The sequence below is a fragment of the Amia ocellicauda genome, chromosome 13 (assembly GCF_036373705.1).
Source record: "Amia ocellicauda isolate fAmiCal2 chromosome 13, fAmiCal2.hap1, whole genome shotgun sequence".
In the NCBI taxonomy this organism is placed as follows: Eukaryota; Metazoa; Chordata; class Actinopteri; order Amiiformes; family Amiidae; genus Amia; species Amia ocellicauda.
In genome coordinates, this window is record NC_089862.1 from 30,761,582 (window position 1) to 30,783,791 (window position 22,210).

Below are 22,210 nucleotides of genomic sequence, written 5' to 3' on the forward strand. Positions count from 1 at the left end.
GCTATAATACTTTGGGTTGAACATTTCAAATGGACCCAGATGTTTGTTCCCTTGTATGCATGTATTGATTGATTCTGTGACTGTTTTGAGGATTTTGGCAGTGATTCTAAAAGTTCTTATTTTTCATTCATCTGTAGTTTTACAAAAAACACATAGTTAATGCATACCACATTTTGGCACGACAATCGGATTTAGATCAAGAAGATAAATGAAACAATTAGTTTTAAAATATAGATAGTTTTGATTTTGATAATGATGGTAACAAAAACGATATACATAAAGGTTATGTGGAATACATTGGAAAAAGCTTAAAAATACGATTTTAATACATTATATAGAATTCCATATAATTGAAGAAATCCCGTAAAATCCGCAATGAAATGTTATTAATGTATCCAATCTGCTCTTCTGGCCGAGTAACAAGCGCAAACTGTGGTCGTGTTTATGTAGCGCAGATTTACGCAGTTCTGCGCAGATCTGCAGAATGCCGCCGATCCCATTGGTGGAGCAGCGCAGACCTGCGGACATCTGCGCCACACATCTGCGACCTGTGCCCTTCCTCCGCTCAGCTGGGCGGTTTGAGAGCGAGGCTAGTGGGCGGTCCTGCAAGGAGGCTGTTGCTGAGGCTGAAAGATGGCGGAGGGTCTGACAGACCAGGAGGAGCTGGTAAGAGCCGTCAAACAGTATTTTTTATTATATTTCTTCGAGCGTGGCTTGTGAGTCTTGATCACATTTCGTCAGCAGGTAGTGAGAGTGGGGACAAAGGCCGGTTTCAGCTGCACGTTAGGGCCGTTGTGTGGTGGTATGAGGCTGGAGCATGTCTTGGGATCACATAGTGTAAAAGTAGGAGGGAGGGACCGAGGGAGGAGTGACGAAGGCCCAAGCTAGGTTCTCTTGGGTTAAGTTTTTTTTTTTAGTCCCTTTTTCTACTTTTACAGTAAGCAGATCATTAACCGTAAAGACTGTTCCTCCAAGCATCCGCCTATTTGCACATGGTGTGTGAACGGTAAACACGGCACTGATTTGTGGGGTGTGGATTCGTGTTGAGCTGCTTAATTGACGACTAGATGTTTTCTGGCCGATTGTTTTTTGCGATGAGAGCTTTCATATATAAACATATAGGTGTATATCTTGCGTATGCTGTTTTTCTGTAGATCTAGAAATAAACACACGCACCTATATCGAAGTAAGGGGTATTGTTGGAAAGAATGAGAGAAATGAGGGGGTACTTAAAAGGGATTAACTATGGTCAATAACCACACGTCAGTGCAGCCAACAGTGATCTTCTCAATGTGTCAGGCAATCAAAGGTGTCTCAGTAAATATGTGCACATCTTGGGTTTTGGTGTTTGTGTATAGAGGGCTGGAATTGCCACGCCTTCGATTTGCCATAGCCGTGTCTCTCTTCATTGCACTAGGGTGGGGATGGTAGGGGATTCATTGAACTTTAACAGATTTTATGCAATACTCCAATATAGGACTGTGTGAGGTTGTTGGCACCCTTCAATTGCTAGATCTCTCTATGACACAAATCCTGAGAGAGGCCAGTTTATGCTTGCTGCACTGCAGGCTGTAGCTTGCTTCTCCAGTAGTAACAGTATTTTGAATTGTATGTTGCATACTGGTGAGTGCTTTTCATGCCGCTCGAATGGGTTTCATCTGCCAAATTGGTTGCCCGACTTTAGGCATAAAACTTAGTGTTAAGTGAAATGTACATCAGACTTTTTGAAAGGCAGTCAACAACAGTCTGGACCTAACTTGTCTGGGTAATCTGCATTATATTGCACAATAAATCAGATTAACTATTCACTTACTGTGTTAATGACCATCATACCAAATGCTCATATTTTACTGAGTGATTAATTAATACACTTGCAAAGCCTTGGTCAAGAGAACATGTCCCCATCCCAGGGATTTGCTGTAGTATTCAATGTTATTTCCCCCCCTAATTAGTTATATATATTTGTGTGTGTATGTATTTATGTTTTAATATAAACAGTACAGAAGCTGAGGTTTAAGTGCCTCTGGGCCTAAGCTTGCCTTTTTCCATTCCCAATTAGTCTCAAATTGAAAAACAATGTGGTATTTAATTTTCAAATTTAGATGTTACAATAGCATTACCAGAATCAGATTCGTTTTTACCAAAAAAAGTGCTGAGTGTACCACAGTCGACGGGAAAGGGGAAGTCCAATACAACACAGCAGGCTTTTCTGAGAAATAAGTCAGTAGCTTATCTTCTCATGTAGGTGTTCTGCAGCACATTCATTTTCCATAGCTGTTATAGTTATCATGTTTGTATGCATGTGACAATGAAGATCCGGGCTTGATTTGAAAGTGGAGCAACAGTTTCTGTATGCTTTTACAGAATATGCTGGATTTGTTCTACTGTTACTATATAATGCAGCTTGTTGCTTCTATAATGTGGTCACCCAATATACCACTGTGAGGTTTTACATATATATTTCTTTTTCTCTTTTCCGCAGACTTGCTAGCAAATTAGCACAGCAATTGCTGCAATAATTTGTCAGTTACTTCTCAAAATGACTGTTGATACAATTGATATACCACAGACATGTAGATGTTAAATAACGTATGCTAACTCTTAATCGCAATTTCGCCCACATTTAATATTATCTACGTAAGTATGTATTATTTTTACTGAAGAGCACCTCCTGCAAGGTTTGGAGCTATTTGCCATTGCCAGTCACAAGCCACTGCACTGGATATTTACGAAGGAATGTTCTGGCTTGCTTTTCTATATTTACCACAGTGTGCCTTTTTTATGGGTTTATTTTCATGTGGAAGCCATTTCATAATATTTATTTCAGATTTAGCATTGGAATTTAGGAATGCAAAATAAAGCCTATATGATTATAAAAGAAAAAACCTGTATAGATTATAGAAACTCTTGCTAAACAATTAACCTACAACACAATAATAATTATTCTGTAGTTAACATTGTTATGCATGTATTGATTAACAATAGCCAGGCAGTATTGTAGAGCATAATACTTCTTGATTTATGAAAATGTTTCTTGATTTATTTGATACTCATCCCTTACATACAAAAACTGTGAGCTTTGGTGTGTTGAATAGACTTTTTAACATGTTATTTCCTTATGTATCAGTTACACATTTTTGTCATGGCGTACTGTAGCTGTGGTTTGTTTCTAGCCTTATGCCTAAATGATAATAGATGTTTGTTAGTTAATAAAACTGAAATGTTGCCAACGGATTTTCAGAATATGCTATTATGCCTCCCTCTCCCTGGCTGCTCTTCAATTTGATGGCTATGAAATCAGATCTGTTCCCACAGTTTCCAAGTCTTCGGATCATTCTGTGCTCTCAGCTGCTGCACCTATGCTGCACTCAATTAGAAGCACTGCATTTTAATTGTAACCATTGCTTGTAACTAGTCTAGTGCTTCTCAATCTCAAATGTCTGAGTACTGAAAATTTGATATCAATTCAATATTGATGAAAGCTTAAGTACCAGGACTTTTATTTTCTCTTTCAAGACACTGGTTGTATTTTGGGGGTTTGTGTTTTAATGCTTAGCTTCCAGGCTGTTTACTATACAAGTAAACAACTGTGCTAGTGGTAGATTAGCCAATATCAATGGTAAACCATGGATTCAGACATAATAGACTTACAAAATGCTTATTTAAAAATAAAATTATATAAAGTGGTACATTGAAAGCCACTGTTCATGTCACAAATATTTTTAGTTACAATGTTAAATGAATTTTCTGTTATAATTAATGTCCTTTGAATACTTGTATTAATTTATTTCTCAGTGGTATTGTGTTGGCTTTATAATTAATTGATTGTATCATCTAGTGCTACATGTAATTGTTTAAGTGAATTCAAACCTTGGCATCATTTAACTTCTGGCATCATATTTTGAGTGCTACGTTTGATTATCTCTTAGATTATTTATTATATATATATATATATATATATATATATATATATATATTATATATATTTTAATCAAAACTACCATATCATCCACATTTTATCACATATATATATTTGTTTTTTCTGTCATCTACCAAAAAAAATTTACAACTCTTAACATCTCTGTAGGGAAATGGAAAATATGTGTTAAATGATTAGTAATCTATATCATATATATATGTGTGTGTGTATATATATATAGTGTATATATTTACATTCTCTTCTGGAATAGAATGTGTGTCACTTCGTCAGCAGCATTCTGTAGTCCTGTTCTTTGAAGTTAACTTTGTTGTCCGTGGGATGACCACTTCACGTCTGTCCATGCCAGCTAAAACCATGCTAACATCTCCATGTTACAATGACGAAGATTTCCCAGAAGTATGAAGATGACTTCAATAATATATAAACATACTCTTGAACAGCTTCACTATGTATGCTTTACAACAAGTGCTTGGTGGAAAAGCATGTTACCACACATCTTGAGTAGAATTAGGCTATTGTTCAGAAATTAAATATACCCCAGCATGCCATACACCCTGCATCATTTTGCACTGTTTTTTGCACATCTAGGTTTTTTTCTTTTTTTTAAGCTATTCTTCAGCCCTCCAGCTCCAAGAGGCCAATATAACCTCATCATTAAGCCATCTTTTGAGAAACCACTTAGTCATCTCTTTGCTTTACTTTAATCATTTCTAATAGTCATTTTATTATGCTTGTTAGCATGTTCATTAGCAGAATTCTGGATGTAGCTAAAATGTCTATATCCTTTCATCTTTTCAGTATTAACTTGTGTGTGTGTGTGTGTGTGTATATATGTATGTATATATATATATATATGTGTATATATATATATATGTATGTATATATATATATATATATATATATATGTGTATATATATATATGTATGTATATGTATGTATATGTGTATATATATATATATATATATATATATATATATATATATATATATAAATAATATAAACATTAATTTACCGGGAACACACATGTAGATCCATGTCTTGTCAACAGAAGTAATATTCCCTTTCAAACACTCATCTGTGACACAAATGGCACAAATTATACTTGTGCCAGCTGACTGGAAGACAGCAAATGTCATACCAATCCACAAGAAAGGAGACAAAACTTAGCCAGGAAATTACAGACCAATCAGTCTCACCTGCATCACTTGTAAAATGTTGGAAAAAATTATTAGACGGAAAATAGAGGAGCATCTTAATAAAAACCATATTCTTGGAGATAGTCAACATGGGTTTAGACGAGGCAGATCATGTCTTACTAATTTATTAGAGTTCTTTGAACATGCAACTGCTGCTGTAGATCACGTGAAAGCATGTGATATGATATACTTAGATTTTCAAAAAGCTTTTGATAAGGTTCCACACCAAAGACTGATCCTCAAATTGGAAGCTGCAGGCATTCAGGGTAATGTAAGTCGATGGATTATGAACTGGTTGATGTCTAGGAAACAGAGGGTGTGGTTAGAGTTTGACTAACTGGAGTGAGGTTGTTAGTGGAGTTCCACAGGGATCAGTATTAGGGCCTGTGCTGTTTCTAATCTATGTTAATGATCTGGACTCTGGGATAGTTAGCAAACTTGTCAAATTTGCAGATGATACTAAAATAGGTGGCTCAGCAGATACAATCTCGGCAGCACAGGCTATTCAAAGGGTCTTGGATAATATTCAGTTGTGGGCCGACACCTGGAAAATGAAATTCAGTGCAAGGTATTACATGCAGGTAACAAAAATGTCCACTATAATTACACTATGGGAGGTACAAATCTAGATGAAGTAACGCATTAGAAAGACCTAAAAGTCTACGTGGACTCCTCATTTTCTCCATCCAAACAATGTGGGGAAGCAATAAAAAAGGCAAACACAATGCTAGGGTATATTGTCAAAAGTGTAGAATTGAGAACAAGGGCAGTGATGTTCAGACTGTACAATGCACTAGTTAGAGCTCATCTGGATACTGTGTGCAGTTCTGGGCTCCACACTTCCAGAAAGATATCGCTGCTCTAGAGGCAGTTCAGAGGAGAGCAACCAGACTTATTCCAGGTCTGAAGGGATTGTCCTACTGAGAGACTGAGGACCTGAACCTTTTCACCCTGGAACAGAGGAGACTACGTGGACTTGATCCAAGTCTTCAAAATCATGAAGGGCATTGACCACATCAAACCAGAGGAGCTTTTCCAGATCAGCAGGGACACACAGACCCGGGGACACAAATGGAAATTGGGCTTCAAGGCATTCAAAATGGAAAACAGGAGACACTTCTTCACAAAATCATCACAATCTGGAACAAACTCCCCAGCGATGTGTCTGAAGAGACAATTTGGGAACATTCAAAAACAGACTGGATAGGATCCTTGGATCAGTTAGTTATTAATGGACACCAAACGAGCACGATGGGGCGAATGGCCTCCTCTCGTTTGTAAACTTCCTTATGTTCTTATCTCTGAACATTTGTTAAAGTCAATTTAGGAAATTACTACTATTATATAAGCTACTTCAGCATTACAGCATATGCATATAATGGAAAGAGAAATTGTGGCTTCTAATCTTTGGGTCACTAACTAACAACTTTTAAGTGGTTTTATTTCATCAAATCAAAATATAGTAAAATATTCTTATAATGTTTCCATGAGATTCTGGGCGAAGTCATTGAAAACATGTTTGTTAATTCAAGCAACATAGAGTAAAAGAGTCAAACAGATGGGTTAAACATTTATGCAAACTGAGTCAAACTTCACATTTATTTTAATAGCCATTTCAGTAAGATTGACGTTTTTAAATCTCAAGCGGGGTAAAGCAGGCAACATTAAACTTAATAACATAAAAGGTATATTGATTTATTAAGCAGACAATTCCAACTAGGAAGGATGCCAGCAAAGAGATTATGTACTGTTCTATAACTCTGTTGTTGAGAATCCAGTTTAATGAGTTTAATAGGGTTGACATTTTGAGATTGCATTAATTTTACTTTGCATATAATTTAACCCTCTTACTCCGAGCAACTTTTTTTTTTTTTTTTTTTTTTTTAAATAAATACAGTAACCGGAGTGTGCATTTACCTCGTCATCGCTGACATATGTTGTAGTCAGTTTTATGCAGCTTTTGGTAGAGATTATTCTTTCTGCTGTTTCATTTCATGTACTCTAGCAGAGAGAGAGATTACTTTTGGAGATTATCAGAATAACATGCAACTGCCATTCGTGATGTGAAATTGTGAGAATATCCAATCTCCTTACTTGTAGTAATGGATGGATTTTTTTTTAGGTTTTATTGTACTACAGGCTTTCAAAGAAAAAAAGCTTTTTTTTTTTCGATCCTACTGATAATTCAGCATTGTTTATGAAAGGTAGTCTGTGTAGACATAACTAGTGTTCATTCAAGTACAAGTATTTAACGAATCCTGTTGGGCTACTGGAATCCCATAACTACACACATGCAAGTCATGGCAGATGGAACATGCTTCATGTCAAACCATGGTAAAATGCTTTTAGTTAAGTGGCCTACCCTTGCCAATTACCCTTGTAAAGCTTACTGTAAAAAACTAATTAAAAATCTATAGTCTACATGAATTAACACATCATAGTAAATATCTGAGATTTAGTGGTTACGCAGTGCTAAATCAAGTCCACAACATTGAGTGGAACAAGTTCAGAAATGTGGCCTACGTGCATGTGAGTTTTGTTTTGTGTGTGGGTTTTTTGTAATTCAGCAATTAATATTAAACATTTGAGTTCAAAGCAGAGTGCCAGAAAGCCTTCTGTTTCTGAGAGCGAGAGAAATGAAGAAAAGTACTAAAATACTCTTTTATTTCTTTTTTCTTTTACAGGCTGTAGAAGAGTTTTTCACGGAACTGAAAAGTAGAGAGCAACCCAATGTTGTCCTGGTGTCTCATAATACTGCTGTGAAATTTTTGATGGCACGAAAGTTTGATATCTCTCGAGCCATTGATTTATTTCAGGCCTATAAAGTAAGGTTTTTTAATTTGGTTTGGTTTCTTAGTTACATGTAAATAGATAGGAAAGATTAGTCTCACCATTTATTGTTTATAATAATTTACATTATACACACCATTTGTTTGCCATTAGAGAGCAACTGTAATGCCCTGTGTAAGGTTAATAAGATTCTGCTCATGCTGTGTTAGAAATAGGCCATGTATGTTCCCTGATATAGATTTGGAGAAACTCAGATCTGCTTACCACCCTCTAAAACCATTCCTGGCATTCACACCTGGATTTTTAAACAGTAACAGAAACATTTATATTTAGCCAATCTTAACCTTTGGCTTGGTAAGGCTTTCACTTAAGGTAGCATTTGACTAATTTATGAACAGTTTGAGATGAAAATGGTGTCACTTTTATGGTGTCACTGTAATTTTTCCTGTAAAATGACAGCTTCTCTTTTACAGGCTAACTGTGTGTTTAATGTGTGTGTCTTCGCAACAAGCAAGGTCTGAATCGGTGGCCTCTCATTTTATGACAAACTACAGGCTATATGGGCACATTTTAAGGGGGGAAATACTCACGGAAATGGTGATGTGAAACTTCAATTTGAACAAATGAAACAATTATAAATTCTTAATGAATGCATTGTCCCTTTACCTAGATGAATACTTTGTAAGCATTATTCTGTATGTTTGCAGCAGGTAGCTTGTCTGGACCTCTTCTGAAAGATGATCATAACAACAGCAGATTCAATAATATTGTCATTGTTTCCACAATCAGAACACAAGATTAAAAGAAGGAATTTACAATATCAATCCTGATGAGGAGCCACTTCGATCAGAACTGCTGAGTGGTAAATTTACAGTTCTAGTAAGTATGTTGTTTCTATTGCATCTAAGAATCCTGAAGTTTTTGTTTTGTTTTTGCTGATTGATTAATTTACAATGATATTTATTTTTAAAAAGTCCTGCCAATAAATGTATTGCAATAGGATTTTTTTTCAGAATTTTTTCAGATTTCAGAATTTATGTTGGTATCAGATAAATAACTGCTACACGTGCCTTTAGCTATATAATGATGTTCTTTCAAATTGGGACCCAAAAAATATTGTTACTCTTTACATGACAGTGACAATGAAAGTCACAAAATGTTTTGATAGTTTTGAAGAAGATGTTTGTGCTGTTATACAAAGCCCTATACAATTACAGTACAGGCTATTTTTAACATATAAAAAATTATAGCAAATTGTAGTTTGTAATTTAAAACATGCATTTTAAACAGCAGTCAAAGTGGCTGGGCGGATCTAGGTTGAATTGAATAACCTGTTTAATGTTTGTGATCCTGACGCTGAATACATGGATTTAGCCAAAGTCACGGACAATCACTTATCTTACACTGTTATATGAGACAGAATGACTGCCATGGCTCTTCTTGTGCTCACTCCATCTGTGTTTTTGGTACTCTTTATGTAATGTCAAGGTAATTCAGCTTTTCTCTGTCCATCCTAGCCTGGGAGAGATGCTAAGGGGGCAGCACTTGCCTTGTTCACAGCCCGATTACACAGGCCGGACATAACTACACATAAAGCTGTGCTCCAGGCGATCATCTATCAACTGGACAGAGCTATTGAAAGGTATTCAAAACTGTGTGTATGCTGTGTATTTGTTGTCATTATAATGGTTCCTTAGTGTTTCTTTCTTTTTCTCTTTTTGCATACATTTGTTTAATTTTATTTTGCCTTTTCAAGAATTTATGTAGCTGGAGTTCATTCATTAGTGTTGTGCATGCTTATGTAAAAGCTCTCATCAAGACTGCTATTTGTTCCCTGTCAGGATGGAATCATTTTACCTTTAACATTTAAGCCAGTAAAACGGTACCCTGGTGACTGGGTGCATCGATGAGGTGACGGAGCATTCGAGTTTTGGTATACAAATTGGACAAGACTCGTGTATACTGGAGATTGTACCCCATTAAAGGGTGGTTGCAGGAGAAAGCTATTTGATATCCGAGAGTCTCACAGAGAAAGCTTATGAATATAAACCAACTGTGTCACAAGCACCCGATATAACACCATGGCTGGCATATTGAAAACCTACTTCACAGTCTAGCATCAGGTTTTTCTTGTATAAATAGAACCCAAGAAGTGTTTCGTTTTTAGATTATTAATTATAGTGTCTTTGGTAGTTGGTGGATACATTCGTCTGGTAAGGAGGATTTCTCTGAAATGTAAAATTTAAATATACCCTGATCTTAATTTTAATTGACTTCATTTTCGTAATTAAAATTCAGTGTCCCTAAAGCAACTAATCCCACCAAGTCTAAATGAAGGTGGAAAGAAAGGTCAATTATATCAGATGGGAGTTAGTTGTTGATTTGCCTAAATCTCATATTCGTGTGCATTTTACAAATTCTGTCAATCAGCTTTTAATAGAACAAAAAAAATATATACTTCTATAATTTCATATTTTTATAGCGTATATGCTTTCAAATTAAATGTACCACTTCACCACCTGTAGAATTAGCTTCCCACAAAAACTTGTTAAAATTCTGATCGCAAACTCGTCCAGTTGGGCGCTCATGCTGTTTATATACCACTGTTTAACATTTACATTCAAATGCAAAATATAAATCCAGCTTAAAATTCCTTGCATGTGCTGTGCAATTGAAAAAGCAGGAACTGTTTTGTTGAATTTAAAGCAGCCGACCATTTGTTCCATCCCTTTTTCCCCTTTCCTTTCAAGACCTTTTCAGATAGTGAGTCACACACTTGGTCAGCATGCACTGCTGTAGAGAGAGAACACAACAATTAATTTAGAAGAAAAAAATCAGAAAAGTTACTTGTTTTGAGAGGTCTTATGCCTTTCCAGTGATTAACTGTTTTTAAATTGCTTTTACCTGTAACATTTAAGCAATGTTTTTTTATTGTCTTGAAAAGTAGGCATTTGTTTTAATCTGTGTTAGAACAATTTATTAGCTCCTTCTTTCTTTTGGCATATATCTAAAATGTTTTAAAAACATTTTTTTATTGCTTAAAGGCAAATCTACTTTCTATCAGGACAAATCTCCCTCTCGCTCTTATTTTGTATTTATGTGTCTTTTTCCCCCTCAGTATGCACACCCAGCGAGCTGGTCTGATATTCATCTATGACATGACCCATTCCACGTATGGAAACTTTGACTATGAGCTCTGTGTGAAAATCTTAAATCTGCTAAAGGTATATATTTTTTCCCTCTCTGTTATTTTGAAATGTGGAAGTATTTCTGCTATGCATGTCCCTTCATTGTCACTACAGTACAGTGGTTCAGTTTGTTTTCTGACAGGGCTGAGTTTGAGACCCAGTCTTTCTTGAAAAAGATAATTCTGTATTGTTAAAAACATTTAAGAAAACAGCAGTTTAAACTTGATTTTCCTTTTTTCTTAATGTGCCAAAAATCACGTAATTTACAGGTTGAAATTCACTGAATGGAATCATAATTTCGTCTCCTACATAAACATAATACCTCTCATATTAGTTATTACTACAGTATAGCAGAGCAGAAACAACCAGTTATGTTTTTTTGTTTTGTTTTTTCATTTTATTTCTTGGAAGGTCAGTGAAGTCTCCCATAACTTCAAATAGCTTAAATATATTTCCTCATTACATCTAAGCAATGTTATTTTTGGTGATGTTGATATCCAGTGGGTGTTTGTCTGTGACAAGAGCATCGCAAGGTTCCCTCCTGGGGGAGCTTCGGTTATTTTCTCCACACCCACATACTGTTAAGAATGCAGAGAAGATCCAAACACAGCCTTCATGGAATATTTTGCCAACTGCTGGTTATTCTCTAGATTTTGAATTCTTATAGCAGTCGTTCCCATATCAGACCATATCATGAAAGACCTTGTCAGCGGTCAGAAATATGAGTTTGAAAGCATAAATCAGTATAGAAATTATACTAGGAGTATTGCATAAATAAAAAGTCTTTGACCTTTTTATCTACAAAAATGTATGCAAGAATGTATTTGTTTGTACTTAAACCGAGTACAGTGGTCCCCTGGTTTGAGTGAATGTGCTGTAGTGTTGAATCCCTTAGCTTAACAGGCAACCAGGGATGTGGCGACTCTTTCTTCAGAGAATAATAAGTTAACCAGAGCATGAAAAAATTGGGCTGCAGCAACATGAGGGTCTGACATTATTCAAATGAGGAACAGGAGCTCTCGCAATATCAAGAAAAGATGTAGAATGGAAACCAACAAAAGAAGGGGGAAGAGAAATGTAATAATCCAAACAAAGACCTGCCTTATCGCATATAAAAATAACTCGTACTTCTGCTTCCTGTCTCTTTTCACATCTCATTTAGTGATGTTTTACTGGAGTCTGTTCGGAATTGGCCGTAATCGACACAAAACAATGCTGCCATTATATTAATTGAAATTTGTGTAGCAATTGTCATATTTTAGTAGATGCTTCTCTTTGTCAAAAGAAGAATGTCTGCTTCAGTTTGGGTAATAAACGCATGCACGCTTTATCACAGTGATAAAAAGAAAGAGGATATGAAGCCAAAACATGGCAACAATGAGTCTTGAGTGCAGACCGAAATAAATGCAGCACTCAATTCCTGTGCATCTTATTTGGATTCAAAGTGGCTGTTCCATCACTCCAAATCCATCACTCAAAATGTCTTATTACAGCTTTCCTAGCAAATTAAATTGTTATTCAAATAATGGTTGCTTATCTAGGCATTACTGTAAACAAAACATAATTGTAAATCTGCCTATGAAATGCAGGCTGTGGCTTTCCATATTTAGAATAAACCATTTCCCTATTATAATATATTTGTACTGTAGATTTGTTAGAAAAGGTTCCATGTTTACAGTACTATAAGATATTCTATAAAATGTTATGCACCTGAGGGCTTACAATTGAAGGGTGTACTTGTAAGCTTCATGGTTTCTGAAGTTTCTAGAATCCACCTTATAACTTTGGATAGTCTTATGAAGCTGAACATACACTTAATATGTGTTTATGTTGAAACTCTTGTTCTTTAATAGGATTTAATGAGAACTTGGTCTTGTACTAATGTTTGTTTTGTTTACCAGGGTGCGTTTCCTGCCCGGCTCAAGTGTGTGTTCATCGTTTCATCTCCGCTGTGGTTTCGGGCACCTTTCGCTGTTCTCCGGCTATTTGTGAGGGAAAAGCTACGAGAAAGGGTAAGATTATTACACAAGAAAAGTGTCAGGACTTTTCCTTTCAACAAATGTCAGCCTTCTAAGCCCTTTCTGTACAGAACTCCCAAATTTAAACACAGCTGTATCCGGACCACTGGAAATTACTTCCTGCATGAGCCACGTCCAGTAGACCGCGGGAAAACTTCTTGGTCGTATAAAACATGGCAGCCTCAGCTAATTTGATCTACAGCATGCAAACAAAAACCCATTTACAGATGACTGACCTGGACCGTGCAAATAATATTTTAAATGTCCCTGTTACTGTGATAAGGATGTGATTTAAAACTATAGAAAGACCTAGATAAATGAATATGCCTGTATAATGACATTCATGCTGTCAAAGTATGAGTTTCTGTTTTAAGATGATGCTCAGGTAAACAGTCATCTTTGTAATTTGCTTGATGTTTCAGCTTCATGGTGATAATGATACTGTAATGCTTCATTATTGCAATCTGGTGTAAGCTATAGAAAGGGTTAAGGTATAGCTTTAAAATGTAACTATTAATAGTAAGACCATATGTTGTCGTTTTCATCCTCTCCTGCACTTTGTTCATTTTGGGTAGATTACTGTTAATTTAAGACTCATTTTTTGGAGAAAAAAAAAAATCATTTTATTTGTTTTCTCATTTCCCCCCTCATTGCAACAAGATACAGTGAACACCAGGTGATGCAGCCTTCATTACTTTTCAGATTGGTAAATAGTGGACAGTAGTGCTTCTCAGATGAGGCTACCAGCATGATTTTTTTGCCAGCACACATGGTGGGAACCACAGTAGCCCTAGTTTTAGTTAGTTTATATTGTGAAAATAGTGCTGTTGCTGTGGCTACATTTCTGAGAGATTCGAAAAGACAGCTCTTAAAAATAAATAATTAGTATTGTTGAGGAGGTCTCCTTTTTGTGGTGACAAAAATGCTGAGGGACATTACCCTTTTCTTCATTCATGTTGTTAGCTCTGTTACAAATGAATGATTACTGTTCCACTTTTAAGAATAAGGAGCATACTGGATTTTCTCATTGTAAATCAAATATGATTTATCAAAGAGAATATCCTTCCTTTTGACTCCAGAAGCAAAAAAATTAACTGAACTTAATTCAAAATTAATGTATAATCTTCAAGGATATTAGGAGATGGGTACAGAACAACACAACTGATACAGATAATAATAATGGGTAATGCTTTAGCTAATGAATTGAAAGCATCAACATGAATTATTCGGAATTAGAATTGGTAAATTCAGAGATTCATAATATAATTTGTCAATTTCTGAAATAATCACTTGAGGGGACAGACTTTTTTTTTTTTTTTTTTTTTACCACTGCCAGTCACATGAGTTTGCTGCTTAGGGGGCAACTTGTTTTTTGCTGTGTGTAAAATTATCTGCATGCGCAATCCTCATTAGATAATATTTTTAGCTTCATTATTTGCCATTCCAGGCAGGGCATGAACCATTAGACTGACGGAATAAGTCCCTACTTAAAGTGTATTTAATCAGATGTTTGTATTCCAATTCACAGTGTAATGCACTTTATTTTTTCTGAGACACAATTCATGCTGGTTGTAGCCTCAATTCTGTATAGCTTTAACCCTGGTTAAGCACAAGAACATTAAATAAGGTTGTTTCATTGATCCCTTTCATTTTAGATTTGTGTTGATGTTTCTCCAGAACACACACACAATGGTACATGTATCTCATTAAAATGATGTCAAATTATTTGCATGTGTACTTTGTTCACTGTTTTCCTTGGAGTTATTTAATAGTAATTATAAATGTAATTCTTAACAATATAAATGCAATTTTATCATAAACTCAAATGGACATAATAGCTTCCCTGGTCACATATTAAATGGATTGATCGAATAGAATTAAAATAAATGTTTATGGTTGACTGTGTTTTGTTTGTTTTAAGAAGAATATGTTAAAAATCATGCTGTACCAGTGTCAAGCTCTGCTCTTTGCATTTATACATGTTTTTTAATTTTGTATTGTGCTTTCCAAGGTGTGTACTGTGAAAGCCCATGAACTGACCAGCCACATACCTATGGAGTCCCTGCCCGAGCACCTGGGCGGCTCTTCCCAGTACAGTCACATAGCCTGGATCCAAGCTTGCGTGAACTCCAGCCAGAGCCAGCAGAAAGGGGATTGTATGGGCAACCTCCTCCACTCGTACACTTTGGAGCAGACGCCGACCAGCGACGGGCTGAACTCCAACTGCGCTCAGACCGGACTGACTGACAACACCACACACCTACACAATCACTATCACGAGAGCAGGACTAGCAACCTTCAGGCCGAACCCACCGCCCAGGGCAACTGTCAGCACTGGAACGGCTCTGTGTTGTGTGCAAACTACCAGGGGGCCGATGGTAAGGACTGCACCCCCAACGCCAACGGGAGGAGGCCGCCGCCCCAGTCGGAAACGCCGCCGGACACACCCTCGCACAAGCACGCCTCCGAGGACCTGAGCGTGCCCCCGCTGCCACAGAAGTCCCGGCCGCTGCCCACCGCGGCAGAGCTGTCCATCCACATGCCAGAGGAGGGGGGGATGCCAGTAAAGGAATTAGTTCTGCACGTCAAAAGGAAAAAAAAGAAGGGCATATATCAGGAGTATGAGGAGATCAGGAAAGAGCCCCCATCTGGCACTTTTGATTACTCTAAGTAAGCATTTGCATCATGAGGTTTGGGGGGGGGTCCCTTTGAAAATATGCATTATTTGTCACAGGTCTAAGTTTTAATTAAAGCATTTCATTATTTTGTCAGGAATGATTATTGCATTATCTCACATTCAAATAGTAGAAGGAAGCTGACACAAGTAGAAACGTAATACAAATTTCACCATACAGTTTGGAGAGTTTTCAAAATGGAGAATTCCCAGTTCTAGGAGAGTGTTCACTGTATGAAGCCACTGCTGTCAACACAGGGTCTCTCGTAGCTATATGCATGCAAAAATCAGTGTAAATGTGTGAACGTCGGGGAAAAAAAAAGTATTGCAGTTTGTTGGAAGATATTGAATGACCAATCTGATGTGCAGGTTACAAGGGTATAACGCAACTTAGGTACCTTAGTAAAGTGTGGTATAGGTATAATAGTGTGAATAGTTACTTGTTATTACATTTAGATTTTTTAATCTCTTGTTCAGTAAGTTTATTTTTTGTTTGTTTTGTTTTTTTATGGAAAAGGTACTCACTCTTGCAGGCAAATAATTTAAAAAAATGAAACCTATATTTCACCATATGTCATCTATGAGAAAGCAAATCAAGAAAAAGTTTGATCAAATAACTGTTGAGGTAAAAAATGCCCCATCCTTCTCAAGAAAAAAAAAAAAAAAGTTGGGGGAGTAACATTACAGCAAGTCATTTTCAGATGTCAGTGAAGGTGTGGCTGTACTTTGAATGCTTTTACACCCCATGGAGAGTTACTTTGAATAATGAGTGAAACCAAATAGCAATAGCCTGTACATCTCACAGTAGTATAATTCATTGTTTACCCTTAAGGGTTTTATTTGTTTGTGTGTGTATTTATGTATATATTTAATAATGGCAATTTTATCCACAAGTTACAAAAGAGTGGCAAGAGAAATGCAGATACATTTGATTGCACTGTTAACCTCCAGTTTTAAAATTGCAGCAGAAGTAGTAATACACCCTTTGGCTGTGTTGTTTCCAGGAAGCCTTACAATCAAATCAAAAACCGGTACAGTGACGTCCTGTGTCTGGACCAGTCCAGAGTGAAGCTCAGCCCTCTGAATGACGACGATGAGGTATGTGCACTGTATACTTGTGGGGATAGTCTTTGTATATAGTGGGGTCTGACTTTGGGAAAAGTGTAAAACCTTTCCTTTTAAGATGAGAGGAAAATATAGGACCTAGAATGTTGTTCCACTCTCACTCTTTCTCCCATTGGCACTCTCTCTCTCTTCAGGGAGATGGTGTTTACAGCAACTGACAAAAAATAAATTGAATCGTAGATGGGTAATTTAAATAAATACAATGTCTAGCTGTGAAGTGCATTCATATTTCATTTAAATGGTAGCCAGTCCCTTGTCATTAATCAGCTCGTAAAAAAAAATATATAAATGTAAAATTGTACATGCCTATTTTTTTTTTTTTTTCAAACAAAGAATGCATATTTAAAGGTGTATTCACATTGTCCTCACTCTTTTCACATTAGATGAATGCTGCTACGTTACCTGAATGCAGGACATTCCAGGTTTATTGTTACAGCCAAACAGACTCTTTGGCATTGTGATTTAATATCCTTCAAAACAGATTGTGATCAAACTTGTATTTAGTAACAGAAGGACACCACCCCTCAAGACACACAACACTAGGACTCGGTGTTCAAGCTTACAGATTTAAATGTAGATTGATTATTTCCTAAATCTATAGAAACTATAGTTTCTGACTAATTCAAATTAAAAGTATACTGCCATCATAAAATAAAATCCAGAAGTTTGAATGGAAATACTTTTTTTAACTTTGCAACTTTTGTTTAAAGTTAATATGCGTATAGTTCTTAATTCAAGGAGAAGTTAAATATAAGGGCTCACGTGTTACTTTCCCAGAGATCAATCATGTGGTCCCTAGCTGCACAGACTTTACATACAAACAAGATATTGAGACCTTTGTATTTGTGATTTGCATTTCTCCAATCAAATACTTGTTAGACCTTGAATTTTACCTTTAAGTGACTTGGCATCTAAAGAAGTAGGTGTTAAGAAAATAGATTACAAATTAAAGCCATAGCTTCAAATGAACCAAGGCCACAGAAACAAAATTAAAGATACAAGTTTGACTTTTTAATTCTAATCAGAACAGTATCATTATTAAGATAATTGTATGTTCTGTTTTCAACTTGATTACAGTTTTAATGTAGTCAGAAAGCAAACTTCAAAGAATATTGACTGCAACACTAGATGGCGACAGAGGTCTGGATTGAAGAAGGCAAATATTAATTTTATATCCGAATACATCCTTGTTGTTATCTATAATAAATGGTTTTTTTTTTTTTTTTTCCTCTCTGCCCTTTGGTTTAACTGACATTTATTCCCGTAGGATACAATCTGATGCTCCTTATCACTTGTGTTTTTCACAGGTGTTAATACGCATTTTATTCTACAGAAGGTTAAGCCTTTTACAATTAGTAAAGGGCATCCATTAGTCATTTCCAGTGTTTGTATTAATTAAATCCTTTAAATTCATTGTTATTCACAGCAGTCATGTATAAGAACCTCATAGAAACTGCGTGTAAGGACTGGGTATCCTTTCAAATTGTTGTTTTGCTCTCTGAAGAATTGAGAGGCCACTTTGCAGATCTGTTTAGGTTTAAGTTTGATTGAATTCACTATATTTTGAATGTGGAGGTAATTTAAAAAACATTGAAGGAATGTATCCTCCTTTTCACTCAATGTTTTGTTTTTATGAATAAAATGTAATATTATTCAGTTCAATAATTGATGATTTTTAAAATGCAGAGAACTGACCAAAGACAAAAACTGAATCTTACCTCCCATCGGCTGTGATACATGTCACTCAGTTGCAATTATGGTGGTCTGATTGATTGGCCCCCTGGTTCAGACTATCCTTTTATTCTTCAGCCAATCAAGTTGTGTTCAACACCTCATTACCTGTATGGAAATTCTAGAAAGAAACTTGTTCATTAAACATGTATCAATTTATTTTTCTCTCAGACTTCTGATTATATCAATGCAAGTTTTATGGATGGATATAAGCGAAAGAATGCCTATATAGCTACACAGGGTAAGTTCAATTTGTATTACACGTTTTTCTTCTCTTAATTTCTCATGCCTTTAATAGTAAATGTTTGTGAGAACTTTCTAGATCATATTTTTTTTAAGTGTGTCTTAGTTCTCAGTGTTTACTGACTTTTGCCGTATTTTAAGTCTTATTGTGCTAATAGTGAATTGTTTAGTTTGAATGCTTGCCAGAGTACTGTTTTACTAACATGTGAATTTCTTCAGGGCCTCTGCCAAAAACATTCGGCGACTTCTGGCGCATGGTATGGGAACAAAAGGTTTTAATTATTGTAATGACAACAAGGTAATTATTTCAAGTCTGTTTGTTTAATATTTTCCAGTTTTTATATTTATTTTGATACAGAATAAAATAAAAAACAGAATTTGACAACATGCACTAATTGTTTTCAGAGTTGTGGAAAGGGGTAGAATAAAATGCGGACAATACTGGCCACTGGAGGCTGGCAAGACGGAGGACTATGGGCAGTTCCTCATTCGAAATGTACATATAGAGATCTTTCAAGACTTCAAGCTTTCCCATTTACAGGTTTACAGCAAGGAGGTAAGATGAGAACCTAACTACTGGTTTTTATTCTATAGTAATTGGAATGAAAATGTGAAAAGTGAATTATCGCTGAGGTTTCCAGGTTCACAACAAATGTTTACTTGCATTACAGTTTATTCTGCTTCTTACGTTCTACATCTTCAACATCATGTAAAATCAGTTGCGATATTTTCAGTAAAACGAAAGTATCGACTGTGTGCATGTTTGTTTATCTCCATGTAGTGTATTTTACATGTAGTGAACACTGGTCTGAACAAACTGTCTGTATGTGTTTTGTTAATGCGCACGTCTGTTTTTGTAAAGCCAGAGCATTAGTGGTGCTATCGACCGTGTTTCCTTCTGCCCAGACAGGTGAGAGCAGAGACGTGGCACACTATCTGTACATGAGCTGGCCAGATTTCGGCGTTCCCAAGTCCGCCTCGGCGATGCTGGATTTCCGGGCCCAGGTGAAGCAGCACCAGGATGCGGCCGTCCGGGCATCACAGTGGACCGGCCCACCGGAGGGCCCGCCTGTGGTGGTTCACTGCAGTGCAGGGATTGGAAGAACAGGTACTGGTGTGGTTTTGAAAAGGATACTTAGAATTGTTGTATTCACCCATTCCCAGCAAACTTTATATGACAAAAATATATAGTAGTTAAAGATTAACGTCTTCTGTTTTGCAGTGATCTCCAAGTATGTTTAAAAGTGGCTTTTTAACATTTATCCTTTTAACATTTAACATTCAGCGTTCATCTGTTTTGTTAAAGCCACATTGTTTTGTGTCGCTTCTTCTGCAGTTGTGGGAAATGCAACCTGTTGTTCTGGCAGCCAGCTTTAAAAATGTATTTTCAGATTCAAGATCAAGGGTGACAATGTACACTATTCCTGTTGTGCATTTGTCACATTTTCTGACTCTTTCTCTCGTCTCTTCAGGTACGTTTTGCACTCTGGATATTTGCCTCTCCAGATTAGAGGACATTGGCACGGTGGATGTGAACCAGACAGTGAGGAGAATGCGGACTCAACGTGCTTTCAGTATCCAGACCTGGGACCAGTATTATTTCTGTTACATGGCGGTCATTGAGTACGCGCAGCGCAGAGGCATGCTGACCCCGGTCGAGTGGTCGGACTCGGACGTGGAGACCGACAGCGAGTGAGGCCTGTCCTGCCGCGATGCCCACTGGAGAGATCCAAGTCTCTGACACGTTACGGTATGTAGAGAGAGAGCTGGGTCCTGCAGCTTGTTAAGCTTTCAAGAGCAGCACTGACGAGGCGCGTCTTACGAGTGTAGCATTGTTGACTTGCACACGTGGAATGACAAACTTGAAATCGACATTAATTTAATTTTCTTCCCCTCCTGAGTTTCGTTTTGTACTTGTTCTTGTGCTTGAGATGTGTACATGGGGGGGAAAGAGAAGAGAAAGGGAAAAAAAAAAAAAAAAAAAAAAAACTTGAACATATTTAAAGAATAAGAGAAAAAGCTTTGTCAAATTTGAAGTTATTAAATTATGGCCTTTGTACATTATATGTGTGTCAGTGTAGGTCTGTCTGTCCATCCATTATTTTAGCTGTTTCTTCGTACTCTTTTCAGTGTACTCAATGATTGTTAATACATATAAATATATAATTATACTAACTCTATATTAGTTAGTTATAATTTTATATATATATATATATATATATATATATATAAAATTATACTAACCCTAAACCAAAGGTATTGCCTCGAATGCTTGGATGTTCTCTTGACGATTGACAGCAGCCTTGTATATTTATCTACAATACATTTATATTGTGCATAAAATCTTCGACAAGCCTCATTTGAATATAATAGGCTTCACATTGTACACCGTGGACTAGCATATGGGGAAAACCTGTAAACCTGTGTGGTTGTTCAGAACTTACTGAATTATATGGGTTTCTTGGTAATTGGCCTTAACTCTTCTGGTGTCTTTTACACTGCCATTAAAACTTATTTTAGGACCTTTGTTATTTTCCTGTTTTGTTTGTCTGCTTTTTTTCTTTCAACTTCCAGCTGACACTACAAGGGTGCAGTGTTTTGCCTCGAGGTTAACACTGCCTGACTCTCATGTGCCTTCTATCTGTAGCACAATGTATATGTATATATATATATATATATATATATATATATATATATATATATATATATATATATATATATATATATATATATGTATATATGTATATATATATATATATATATATATATATATATATATATATATATATGTATATATATATATATATGTATATATGTATATATATATATATATCAGTATATACTAGTAACTGATGTAAACTTGCATACCAGGATTGAATATTTTTGTAATCTCAGGGGTAAATTTATTGTTGCTCGTGTCAAAATTCATTTCTATTGGTTCACCTCTGTTAATTGTCATTTATGAGAGTTTTTTTTTTTTCCCTTTGTATTTTATATACTGTATTTTTGGTTTATTTATGTGGCTTTGTAAACTTTGACAGTATTAATAAATGATTGTTGGTACGATGCTTAAAAACAAATCTGTATTTTAATTTGATAAACAAAGTTATATTTTGGAGTTACATTGAAGTTACTTGGATGATGTCCTTGGCAATGTATTAAAACAAAAAAATAGCATAATCAGTGATTTTTAGTTGTAAGATAATAGAGTAGCGTTTCTCTGAATGTGATAATATACCTGAACAATCAGAAAACTGTATTTCAGCTGGACAGTGGGATATCTTGGGCTCTATTCTACATTCAGT

General features: G+C 36.0%; 1 protein-coding gene across 1 annotated transcript; it reads left to right on the plus strand.

The window, feature by feature from the left end:
• Positions 1 to 585: 585 nt before the first annotated feature.
• Positions 586 to 21,608, plus strand: ptpn9b (protein tyrosine phosphatase non-receptor type 9b). Its single transcript, XM_066720588.1, has 13 exons — positions 586 to 666; positions 7,821 to 7,961; positions 8,716 to 8,805; positions 9,444 to 9,568; positions 11,045 to 11,150; positions 13,016 to 13,126; positions 15,144 to 15,802; positions 16,811 to 16,904; positions 18,834 to 18,903; positions 19,125 to 19,203; positions 19,311 to 19,461; positions 19,812 to 20,013; positions 20,378 to 21,608. Exons 1-13 carry the CDS (start codon positions 634 to 636, stop codon positions 20,599 to 20,601), a joined length of 2,085 nt encoding a protein of 694 aa, XP_066576685.1. The 5' UTR covers positions 586 to 633; the 3' UTR covers positions 20,602 to 21,608.
• The last annotated feature ends 602 nt before the right edge of the window (positions 21,609 to 22,210 follow it).